The sequence below is a fragment of the Muntiacus reevesi genome, chromosome X, assembly GCF_963930625.1.
Source record: "Muntiacus reevesi chromosome X, mMunRee1.1, whole genome shotgun sequence".
Lineage (NCBI taxonomy): Eukaryota > Metazoa > Chordata > Mammalia > Artiodactyla > Cervidae > Muntiacus > Muntiacus reevesi.
In genome coordinates this window covers 49,789,626-49,802,524 of record NC_089271.1, presented here as the reverse complement: position 1 = coordinate 49,802,524, position 12,899 = coordinate 49,789,626, and the positions used below count along the sequence as shown (strand labels likewise).

The following is a 12,899-nucleotide window of genomic DNA, read 5'->3' as shown; positions in this document are numbered from 1 at the left end:
CAGCCCAAAGTTCTGTGTATACAAAACTTATATAGCCAGAGAAAAGACAGGCATTTTAACTAAACCCTGATGGATTCTGACAGATGGAAGTAGAAGAAAATGAGGTAGGAGGCAGGCAACGTAAGCCATGGTGTAATGGTGCAGGCAGTGAAACATGCTACAAGAGGTGAGGCTAGAAGTTCAACTTCCCAGTAGTGCACTCTGACCACCCTTTAGCATGTTTAGTGCCTATATTCTGGGTGCTAAATGGAACCTTACAGCTTCTGAGCTAAAGGAAAGTTGAAACTTCAAGTCCAATTCTCCTCTGGTGCCTCTGCTACTTCACCAGCCCACACTGAGTTCTCTCTTCACTGCAAAGTCTAGTAACAACAATGGCTCACATTTATTGAGTACTTACTCTGCCAGGCACTGTGCGAGGGGCTCTACATACATTAGCTCTTAATTATAACAAAACTCTGAAAAGGTGGTATTGTCCCCACTTTACAGATAAGGATACTGAGTCCCTGAACAGCTAGCAAGTGACAGAGCAGGAACCAGAACCCAAGTTTCTCTGAGTCTCTTACCACTACACCTCACTGCCTCGTGGTATATGCCACCTGTTGAAACATGGCTTTGTAATCATCTTCAACCCGGGAGAACTGTCATTTTGTAGAACGCAGAGACTGAGTCAAAATATTAATAACAACAACTACTACTATGACCTCCACCACCCACAACCACATGACCCACCATCAGAATTTATTGAGCACCCACTATCTGCCCAGTCTTATACTTTGTGCTCAACCTATATTACCTTATTCAACCCTCTTAACAATCCCTCAGTAGTTATTAGCTATAGCCACTTTAGAGATGAGGAAACTGAGGCTCAGGCAGGTTAACTTTGCCCAGGGTACTCTACTAGATTGTGAGTTCTTCATGGGCAGGCACTGTAGTTATTTATGTGTCCTAAGCACCTAGCCCAACATGTGGCATACTTGAGGCACATAATAATTATTTGAATGAATGAATAGGGTCCTTGGTGGGGTCTTCTCAATCCTTCCCCTGAGCTCCCACGCCAGCTGCAAAAGCCTGACCTGCCACTTGAGTCTTAAGCCCTTTGCAAACGCCTCCCCTGTTCCCATGCTCCTTACTTCCACCAGGCGGATCTCCCTAGCCAGATCTTTAATGAGCTGAACAGTCCGCACTGTCTCTGGGATTTCATCCTCGTGGTCTGGCAGAGCCTGTCAAACAAAAGGCATGAGAAATAGATCTACACATAAGAAATAACTGATTTTCAACAGTTACCAAGGCAATTCAATGGAGAAAGGGCAGTCTCTTTAACAAATGGTACTTAGATTGATCAGATATCCACATGCAAGAAAAGACCTTCATTCTATATTTTGCATCAGATATACACAGAGTCAAAATGGATTATAATTAAATGCCGTAACTAAAACCATAAACCTTTTAGAAGGAAAGAGAGGAGAAAATCTTTGTGACCTTAGGTTAGGCAAAGATTTCTTAGGACATAAAAAGTTATGAATCATAAAAGAAAAACTGATAAATTAGACTTATTAAAAAAACACTGTTAAGGCAAATCACTGACTGGGAGGAAATATTTACAAAGCATAAAGGACAGTGTCAAGAGGTGTGAGGAACTTAGTTGTGGGCTTGAACCATACCCCTCAGAAAGTCAAGAACCTCAGGAAGAACCCAGCCTCTTCACTTGTGAGCACAGAACTCAGTGCTGAGCAGCTATAGGCCCACAGCTAGCCCAACAGCAACCCAGGGAGGGAACTGTTGGTTATCTCTTTTCAAATTCATTAATGATTTTATTTACATCTTTATGCAGACAGACCTCTCAAGTTTTTCCTCTGTGATTTTTTCTACCAGTTTTGACGTGAATTCTGTATCCAGAGAGTACTGATAAAAATTCCTCAGCATTTCTTCATTGCTTCCCATGGTTTAACTCTTTTAATCATCTGGAATTTATTTTGGTGGCTGGGCAGCAATGCGGACTGAGAACCCATGTGACCCACCTGGATAACCCTGACAGCTCCCTCCTCCCAGCCCAGGGGCTCTGGAAAGGTGAAGGAGCAAGTGTTTCTCATGGAAGTCATTTGCACTTCACAAAAGTTTTCTTCCATGAGTGTAGGCTCTTCAGTTCTATGTCCTCCTCTCTTCCAGCTCCCTCTGGTCACACTGTCTGGGGCCATTCTTTGGTCCTTGAGGCCATCCTGGCCCAGGACATGAGTGCTTAGGACCCACCCACCTCCCTCCCTTAAAGGTGTTCCTGAGACAGAGTCAATCAGAAGTTCACTTCATAGAAGGGTCTGGTGGGATGCACAGTCAGAAATGAACCCCAAGGCAGCCACACCTGAGGGATGTGGCAAAACAGAATCGAAGGCTAAAGTCCAGGTGCAGGTGAGTCCATGGAGCAAGAGAAGGCCCAAAACATGAAGTCCAAGAATATTTGAGGGGAAGGTTGTCAACAGGAAAAGGGGAAATTGAGCAAATTAAGCCTTCAGTGGTTGAAGAGTCTCCTCATACTACTGTATGCAGGGGAAGGAATCTACAAGAATATCAGAAGTATAAAAGAATATATTGATATTTCCTTTTTTGCATTTCTTAAAATTGTTTTTTTTTTTAAAATAAATCCAACAGTTTGAGTAGGTAATCCATTCACATAGCTCAAAAATCAAACAATATAAAAAGATATATATTGAAAAGACTTTGTCCCTGCCATCAACCCCTCTAACTCACCCCAACAGGTAATCACTTCTATTACTTTCTTCTGAATCCCTCCAGATTGTGTTTTCAGGCAAATACAAGCACATACAAATATAGTTCTTGTCCCCTCCCCCCTTTACACATAAGGCAGCCAGCACACTATACACACAGTTAGACACCTTTACATGATAAATTCTAGAGGTCTTCCCAAATCAGTACATAGACAGCTTCCTTAATTTCTTTTATAGTTGTTTAGTATTCAGTTGGATAGATGGATATTGGTATATTCCTAAAAAGCCATTTTGGCTGCATGCATCAAGAGTCTTACATTTTTCATATACTTTGATTTAACAACTGCTCTTCTAGGAATCTATCCTGAAGAAACAATCAAGAGATGAAGGACAAAGACTAATGCAAATAGATATTTACTGCACGATTTTTTAGAACTATCCCCCAAATAAATAAATAAAAAGGAAGCAACAATAAACAAGTGGTTAGGTAAGGATGTTGCATCCCGACAAAAGAATATCACGTAACTATCAATATTTCTGGAGAACTTGGTGACACAGAAAAATTAAGATAAACCAATCAATTCAGATACAAAATTATATGTACAGGGTGATAGCAATCATGCTTTAAAAATGCATATTACAAAAAAAACAAAATATATCCACATGTTAATTCCCTCTGTGTTAAAATTACAGGTGAAGTTTTTCTTTCTTAATACTCTTCTGTCCTCCACTCTAATGCCAGGAGCCCACAAACCTCCCTGGTATCTTCTACCTCCCCAGAAGATCTTCCCAAAGCCAGTCCCTACTGACAGTAGACCCCTAAAGTAGATAGAGAAATAAGTATATTTACTTCTTTCTTTGTCCAGGCTCTAAAGGCCAAGTTCAGGGCTTTACCACCATGGACCAGGTAGGAGGCAGGGTGTCTCCTGTTTTCTCGCAAACCTACAGGGGGAAAGAGGAAGGTAGAGTGTCAAAGAAACCATGCAGGGAAGTGAAGGACTTTTTACTTTTTTCAGGCAACCAGAGAAAATGTTCAAGGTTCTGAGCACAACTCCACATCTCAGTTCTTATAATGGTGTTCATTTTGTGAGTACCTTGACATCTACTATCTCATTGAATCCTATACCCAATCCTGTAAGCCAGATATCATCTTCATTTTATAGTTCAGAAAATAAGGCCCAGAGAGGCAAAGAATACAAAGGTCACACCTGGTAAGTGACAACGCCAAGACTGAAACCACGTCTGTCAGAATCTGACACCTGTCTTCCTTCTACACTACTCTGCTTCTTGGGTTTCAAAATATGAACACTCAAGAGGACCATGATTGCCACCTACACAGATCTGAAGAGCCATTAATGCCTTGTTCTGAGTTACTCCAGGAGGAAATTAAAACAAACATCCAAATTTAGGCTCAATAAAGAGTTTTCTACTGAACTAAGCTGTTCAGAACTGATAATAAGCAGTTAGTCATCTAGCCCCTGAATGAACACTTACATGACAGTCTATCTAGGTGGCAGAATAAGGACTTGAAGTATTGCATAAGAGACTATACTCGTTGGCCTTTGAGATTCTTTGTAACTCTTTCTGGCCAAGTCACTTGGGAAATCTCAGGTCTGAGTAAGGGAGCCACTCTATTTCAGAGAAAACCAGGAAAGAAGAAACCCAGTAGGCTGGCTTCTACTTGGGCTGATACCCAAGACCAAACCAATGAAGTCAGTGTAGGACTGGGCCTTGTCCCCAGGAGAGGGATATCCAGAGAACTCTGACACTATTCAGATTGAGTTTCTTATTTTAAGAATAGGAATAATTTTACTGTGATCCAATTTTCTCAGCTCCTTTTACTAAATAAGATATTTAAAATCCATGCCTTACCCTAAATTATACTTGGTAAAAAAAAAAAAAGCCAATTTCAAAAGATCACAACATTTAGTTCCATTTTTATAACATTCTTGAAATGACAAAATTAGAGAGATGAAAAACAGATCAGTGGTTTCCTAAAGTTATGGATAGTTCAAGGGGAAAGAGTGGGTGAGATTATAAAGGGGTAGCACTACAGAGATTTTTGTGGTGATGGAAAAGTACTATATCTTGATTGAGGTGTGGGTTATGAGAACAGGGCAAAAAGGGCAGTTGGCAAAGGGCTCCATACCTCGAAAGATGTCCAGAATGTGCTTCCCCACATACCAACAGATGGTCTCAAAGTTGGGGAACTTGAAGAGGTCTGCTGTGCTCAACCGCTTCTCAATCTCATAGGCTCTGGAGGAAGTAGTTACAACAATAACAATGATGTTTACTGTTTACTGGGCATCTACTATGTATCAGGTATTGTTCTGGATGCTTTGTATCCATTATCTCTAATCCTCACAACTATCCTTTAAGACTTTATTTTGTGGGTTAGGAAATTTGAGCTCAAAGATTATGTGACTTGATAGTCACATAACTGCTAAGTGAGGAAGAGGTATTCATCCTCCAGTGAACATCAACAGGAACCAGTATCCATTCCTTTATGATCATCTCGCCTCCTTCTATGCTGTACTCTCCACTATAGGGGAGAACTCAAGGACTCTAGCAGATGGAAATGGCCAACTTGGGATCACCAGAGCTTCAGGACTCACTTGAGCTGCATTTCAATATTAAGGCTGTGTAAGAAGTTCCCTCCAAAGGCAAGGCAGTCCACGGGGGTCAGCACAGCATGAATCCATCCTGCAGTGTAACAAGGCAAAAATCATAGCTGGCAAAGGGCCTTTCTTCCTTTGGACATCTACACTGCCCACTCAGCTCAAACACAATACCTTAGAGCATCCAGTCTGGCAGTAACTCAGAATATTCTAGGTTCTTCCACATTCCCAGCACCCATCTTGGCCAAGTCTGCCATCATTATAACCCTGTACTGGACCAACCTATAGGGTTAATAAACTCCTTCTACATCCTCCTCTCTATACTTTAAAATCTCTTTGGTGCCTCACCTATCCTCTCTCTTATCACTAAGAAAGGCATCATCTCCTTGCTATGACTACCTCTTCGAACTCTGCCCTAAGTACAACAAAAAGCTTTTGTGTTAGACCTGGGTTCAAATCCTGCCATTTTCTAGCTAAATATCCACTTCAAAGGTTGATTGTGAAGAATGTACCTAGCTGAAACTAAATTATTTTCCTTGCCCTTGACCTTATATTGCCTTCTAGGACCTCCTGATTTTCCTTCTTAAATCTCTCTCATATTCATCTCCTCTTCTTCATCCATCCATCCTACTAACGGTTTGGTTCAGATCCCTCATCATTTCTTACTTATGCTACTTATAACAGCCTCCAAACTGTCTCCTCTAATACCAGTGGTTCTTTAAGGGGTAATACAGGGAATCCTGGGGCTCCTCAAAACTATGTTCATAATAATACTAAGATGCTATTTGTCTTTTTAACTCTCATTCTCTCATAGGTATACAGTGGAGTTTTTCAAAGGCTATAGGACATGATATCATAACACGCAGAGGCAGATTTGAGGGCCTTAAGTTTTCTATTAACCCAAACACTAAAAATATTTGAAGAAATGTAAAGGTCAACCTTTTAACTAAATTTTTAGTTTGAAAATAGTTATTTTTCATAAAAATTGTTACTTATGCTAACATATAATGGGTTTATTCTTGTTTTTTCTCAATGAACTAATAAATATTTTGGAATTATCAGTTTTAATTTATAATTTGGTAAATATGAATACATATAAACCACATAAATAAAAGTTCTTTGGGATCCTCAATAATATTTAAGGGTATAAGGAGATCTAGAGTCTGAAATGTTTGTAAACCACTGATCCACAACAATCTTGATCTCTGAAGTCTATCTTCCAAATCCCAATCCTAAGTGATATATCCAAAATACAAATCTGCCCATATCATCTCTTGCTTGAAACTCTTCAATGAAATGTACATCCACAGGAGAATAGATAAATTGCTGTAGAGTGGAATAATAGAAAGCAAGTAAAATGAATGAGCGGTAGCTACACGTATCAACAGGATCTCACAATTATAATGTTCAGAGAAAAATGTTGAGAAAATACATGTAATATGATTCTATTTATATAACAAAAACATGTAAAACAGAGACTTCCCTAGTGACTGGAGGTTAAGACCACACCCTCTCCCCCCCAAAAAAATCATGTAAAACAATACTATACACTGTTTAGTTGCTTAGTAAGGCATTACCTATGTAATAAAGGGATAAAAATGCAGGAGAATGATATCATCAACTTTAGGACAAAGGCTAGCTCTGAGAGGGCAGAATGGGAAATTGAAGAGAGATATATAAAAGGCTTCAAATATGTTTGCAATATATTATATTTTTAGTTAAGTTATAAACACATAAATGTTCACTATATTATTCTTTATATCTTTTGCTTCATCTAAAATATTTCATTAAAAATTAAACAAATAAATCTTTAATAGTCCCCAGTTGCCTCTGAAATAAGTTCAGCCTGCAAATCTTTTCAGCTTCATCTGCTCCCAGCCTTTGGTCTTTAGGCTCTAGTATTCATAAACTGCTTTACACATGTTTGCTTTGCTTATGCCTTTCCCTAACCTGAGAGGTCTTTTATGCCTTTATTTCCTTTATCAGTACCTACTTACCCTTCAGGTGTCACTCTTCTGAGAAGATTGTCACAAACTTCTGGTCAGACTAAGTGTTCTTCTCTGTGCTCCCCAAACTTCTGGTGAATACCTCTATTGTGTCTATTAGACCATTATACTGAAATGGCCTATACATATCTTTAATCTCTAGCACCTAGCACAATGTTGGGGCAGAGAGTAAACATGAAATGCTTGTAGAACTAAGCAGATTGCCCCCAGCTGTGGGAATATGTACCAAGAAGCAAATGAATCCAACTCAAACCTCTGGTAGACAAATTCAATTTACCAGTTGCCAAGTGTCCAGTGTAAAAAAAAAACCAACCATGTGAAACTCAGCAAAGAATTTAAAGATGGGTAAATAAATGCCTGGGAATAGAAAACTATAAAGAGGAAAGCAGATGGGTATGGGGGTGGGGGTGTGACTTGCCTTAAACATTCTATAAAACCAATGTAATCAAATCAAGATAAGAATAAACAAATAGATCTGAGTAACAGAAAAGTCCAGAATTATACAATATAATGTTAGACAAAGATGTTAGAATTATATGACATGAATTTTAAAGGAGTCATCATAAAAATGCTTCAATGAACAATTACAAACATGCTGGAAACAAGCAAAATAAGTAGAGAGAGAAGCCATAAATAAACAAATGGAAATTATAGAACTAAAAAAATACTTCATCTGAAATATATAATGAAACAATGGATTCAATAGAAGAATGGAAACAATGAAGAAAAGAATCAGAGAATTTTAAAACAGGGCAACAGCACCCAACATAAAAAAGAGAAAGGAAACAGACTGAGTGAAAAATAAACTCAGGAACCCAACAAGGAACCTACTGTATATGTATAGCACAGGGAACTATATTCAATATCTTATAATAACCTATAAAGGAAAATAATATAAAAAAGATATATACACATAAAATTTAATCACTTTGCTGTACACCTGAAACACTGTAAATCAACTATATGTCAGTAAAAATTCTTTAAAAGACCAAAAAATAAAGGACCATGCAATGGGACAGAAAAAAAGTCTCAGGAACCTGTGAGACTACAGCAAAATGTGTTATATTCATAGCATCAAAGACCCAGAAGAAAAGTTAAAGAATGTGGGGCTGAAAAAGTATTGAAGAAATAATAGCTAAAATCTTCACTAATATGGCAAAAGACATAAACCTACACATTCGAGAAGCTCAGTGAACACATAATAGTATAAACCCAAAGAAATCCACACATTATTGTCAAATTGCTGAGAAACTAAATTAAAAAAATATTGAAAGTAGCAAGAAATAACACATACTGGAGAAAAAATAATTTGAAGTATAGTCAAAATCTTTTCATACAGAAGCTAGAAGGAAGCAGCACAACATTAAAGTACTGAAAGAAAATAACTATCAACCCAAAATCCTATATCCAGCAAAAATATCTTTCAGGAGTGAAAGGGAAATCAAGACATTTACAGATGAAGGAAAACTAAGAGAATCTACTGCCAGCAGACCTACCCTGAAACTCTAAACAGAGGGGAAATAAGAGAAGGAATCCTGGAACACCAGGAAGGAAGAACAATGGAAGACTAAAAATACAGGTAAAAACAACAGTCTTTCCTGCTATATGGGTATTGAAATTATGTTTGACAGTTGAAACAAAAATTAAAGCATGATGTGACATGGATCTAATGTATGCAGAGGAAATATTTAAGGCAAATACATTTAAAGGGTAAAGAGATGTGAAAAGAGGTAAGGTTTGAACCCTTTCCTCAAACTGGTAAAATGTCAATACCAGTAGACTATGGTAAGATTCATATATGTATGTATGTATATACATATATAGATATAGACATATTTACACATGTAAACACATGTACATATTTATCTATACATGTACATATGCATGTGTATACATGTATACACAAATATATTCACACATATAAAACTAGAGCCAACACTAAAAAAACTATACAAAATCTGAAGCTAAAAAATGTATATGGAAATTAAAGGTGAAAAACAAAGTTGGAAGGCTGATACTTTCAAATTTCGAAACTTACTACAAATGTACAGTAACTGAGACAGTGTGATACTGTCATAAAGATAGACATATAGATCAATGGAATAGAATTCAAAGTTCAGAAATAAACCAACATATGTCTATATGTCTAACATATGTCTATCAATTGTCTATAGTCAATTGATTTTTTATAAAGGTGTCAAGACAATTCAATGGGGAAAGAATGGTCTTTTCAAACGGTTCCAGGACATCTGGACATCTGCATGCAAAGGAATGAAACTGGACCCATGTCTCATACCATACACAAAAATTAAATTGAAATGGATGAAGCACATAAACGTAAGAACTAAGAAGAAAGCATAGGTGTTACTCTTCATGACTCTGAATTAGGCAATGGTATCTTAGATATAATACCAAAAGCACAAGCGAAGAAAAAAAATAGATAAACTGGATTTTTGTGCTTCACAGACCAACAGCAAGAAAGTGAAAAGACAATTCCAAGAATAAGCGAAAGTATTTGCAAATCATACATCCAATAAAAGTCTAATCCAAAATACATTAAGAATTCTTTTTTCCCCCCAAAATATACATTAAGAATTCTTACAACTCAACAACAGAAAGATAAATTACCCAATTAAAGAATGGGCAAAAATTTTGATTAGATATTTCTTTTAAAAAAGATATATAAACATCCAATAAGCACATGGAAAAATGTTTAAAATCAATAGCCATTAAAGAAACACAAAATAAAAATCTCAGTGAGCTACTACTTCACACCACCAGAATGGTTATAATCATAAAGATAGGCAACAACAAGTGTCAGGAAGGATGTGGAAAAACTGAGACTCTCATAAATCACTGGTGGAAATGAAAAATGCAGCTGCTTTAGAAAATAGTTTGGCAATTCCTTAAGAAGTTAAACACAGAGTTACCATATGACTCAGCAATCCCTTTCCTAAATAGATACATCCAAGAGAACTGAAAATATAATAACTGTTAGCACAATAACTTGTACATGAATGTTCATAACAGCACTATTCATAATAGGCAAAAGGTGAAAAAAACCCAGATGCCTATAAAATGATGAAAGGATAAACAAAATGTGGTGTATCCTTACAAATGGAGTACTTATCAGCCATTTAAAGAATGAAGTATTGATAGATGCTATAACATGGATGAACCTTGAAAATATTATGCTGGATGACAGAATCCAGACATAAAAGACCACATACTGCATGATTCCATTTACATTAACTATTCAGAAATGGAAAATTCATACACAAAGAAAAGTACAAAAGTGGCTGATAGGGGCTGGTGAGAAGGAATGGGGAGTGACTGCTAATAGGTACAAGGTTTCTTTTTTAAAGCAGTGAAAACTTTCTGATATTAGTGCTGATGTTTGTACAACTTAATGAAAACCTGAATTGTACCCTTTAACAATATGGTAATTTTAATGGTATGTGCATTATATCTCAACTTTTTAAAAGGCACATTTAGGGGACTTTCCTGGTGGTCCAGTGGCTAAGGCTCTGTGCTCCCACTGCTGGGGGCCTGGGCTGATCCCCAGTCAGGGAACTAGATTCCCACATGCCACAACTAAGACCCAGCACAGCCAAATAAATAAATAAATTTCTTTTAAAAAAGCACATTTAACAAAATGAAAACTACAACATATCAAAATATGTGACATAGCTAAATCCATGCTGAGGGGGAAATTTATAGCACTAAATACATTAAAAGGGAAAAAAAATCTTAAGTCAATAATCTAAGCTATCATTTCAAGACTGAAAAGAAGGAGAGCAAAATAAACCCAAAGTAAGCAGAAAGGAAAAAAGATAAAAGCAGAAATCAACGAAATTGAAAACAGAAAGACTACATTGAAAATCACAATGAAACAACAGATGATTCTTTTAAACGTTCAACAAAATTGAAATTCACAGATTACTAACATCCAGAATGAAAAGAGGGTACACTAGAGACTTAGAAGATATCAAAAGAATAATAAGAAATACTATGAACAACTCTTCACATATAAATTTGACAACTTAGATAAGATGGGCCAATTGCTCCAAAAGCACAAACTATTACAACTCACCCAGTATAAAATAATTTGAATAGCCTAATAAAGTTTAAGGAAATTGAATGCTAATTAAAATCTTTCCCAAAAGGAAAGCTCTAGGTCCATGTGGCTGCAGTAGAGAATTATACTGAACATTTGGAGAAAATTTAACACTAATTCTGAAACCAAGGAATTAAGAAATTAGATAGTCAAGAAAAATCTAAATAAATGGAGAGACACACTGTGTTCATGGAAGATGCAACATACTAAAGATGTCAACTTTCCCCAAATGGAGACAGCTAGGTTTTTTCCCCCAAAATAGCCACACTCAGACCCCACTTCAGACCTATGAATTCATAATTCTAGGGGTAAAGCCTAAGCATTTATTGTTTCAGGAAAAAAAAAAGGCTATCCCCACCCAGGTCATTCTGACTTATAGCTTACAATGCCAGTCTCTCCAGTCACTATCTCTAGAGTCATGGGGCTGAGAGTCCTGTTTTCTGTCCACCAAGCTGACATCAGTTCAGTGCAGAGAAGCCTATCAATTTCCTCCTGGACCTCCCCAAACAAGCACACTGGTCACCACTTTGGTCACCACTTGAATTTTTCTGATGTGCAATTCTGAGCCTATAACTGATACAAGAAGGGTATCTCACATTCAGGTCAAAACATTATGGGAAGGGGTTGGTTCTGGTGCCACAAGCTCCCTTCTTCTTCCCACATTCCTCAAACCCTCCCAGAGGGGCCCAGGGGAGACCTGTAGGAATGAAAAGTGTCTGTCCTTGCTTCACAGAACACTTGTAGCACTTGTCCACCTGGTCCCCAAAGAACATCTCATTCTGGTTAGAGGAGCTGCTCCAGCACTCAAAGAGAGTCAGGTTGGCATTTGTTGGACGGATTAGGTAGAAGATCTTCTCACCCTGAAACAAAGATGGAAGGGCCAAAGCTATCAAGGGAGTCTCCAAAAGAATATTCTCTCATGTTCCAGGACCATGTAGTAATGCTAGAATTCTTTCTGTTCAAGGATCATTTATATACAAATATGGAAAACTTCAAAAGTTCCTTTTCACTTTGTACTTTTAAACTTCTATAAGACTAACAAGAACAATCTGGAAAGGGCATTTCAAACAAAATTGTCAACTTAAGACAAATGTACACCAAAGGCTGCAGGAATACCAAATGAAAAATGTCCTCTACAGATGAGCAGATCAATACTATCAGCCCCAGGAGAATTTAAGGCCACATTACTAATGAGAAGAAAATTGAATTTGCCTTTAAATGCCATTTGCAGAGAGTGTTTCTTCTCACACCTGCAATCACAGCTAATAAAAGTTTAAAAGTTCAGTAATCACCCAAGGACTTCTGGAAGATTATATGTTGGGTGATTATCTGTTGGAAGAACATTTTATTTCTTAATTATGCTTTGCCTGGATAATCACCACATAGGTAGTTTGGCAGAAAAGAAAGAAAAACCCACTAGCACAAAAATCTTCCCAAC

At 37.3% G+C, this 12,899-nt stretch overlaps 1 protein-coding gene across 5 annotated transcripts in view; it reads right to left on the bottom strand.

The window, feature by feature from the left end:
• Positions 1–12,899, bottom strand: part of PHF8 (PHD finger protein 8) — a 99,804-nt gene that overhangs the window by 45,660 nt on the left and 41,245 nt on the right. For all 5 annotated transcript variants that reach the window (XM_065915390.1, XM_065915392.1, XM_065915391.1 and 2 more), the window contains exons 8-12: positions 12,159–12,321; positions 5,336–5,423; positions 4,870–4,976; positions 3,571–3,662; positions 1,131–1,220 (exon numbers count right to left, since the gene is read on the bottom strand). In XM_065915390.1, coding sequence (XP_065771462.1) covers positions 1,131–1,220; positions 3,571–3,662; positions 4,870–4,976; positions 5,336–5,423; positions 12,159–12,321 — 540 coding nt within the window. The remainder of the gene's footprint in view (positions 1–1,130; positions 1,221–3,570; positions 3,663–4,869; positions 4,977–5,335; positions 5,424–12,158; positions 12,322–12,899) is intronic.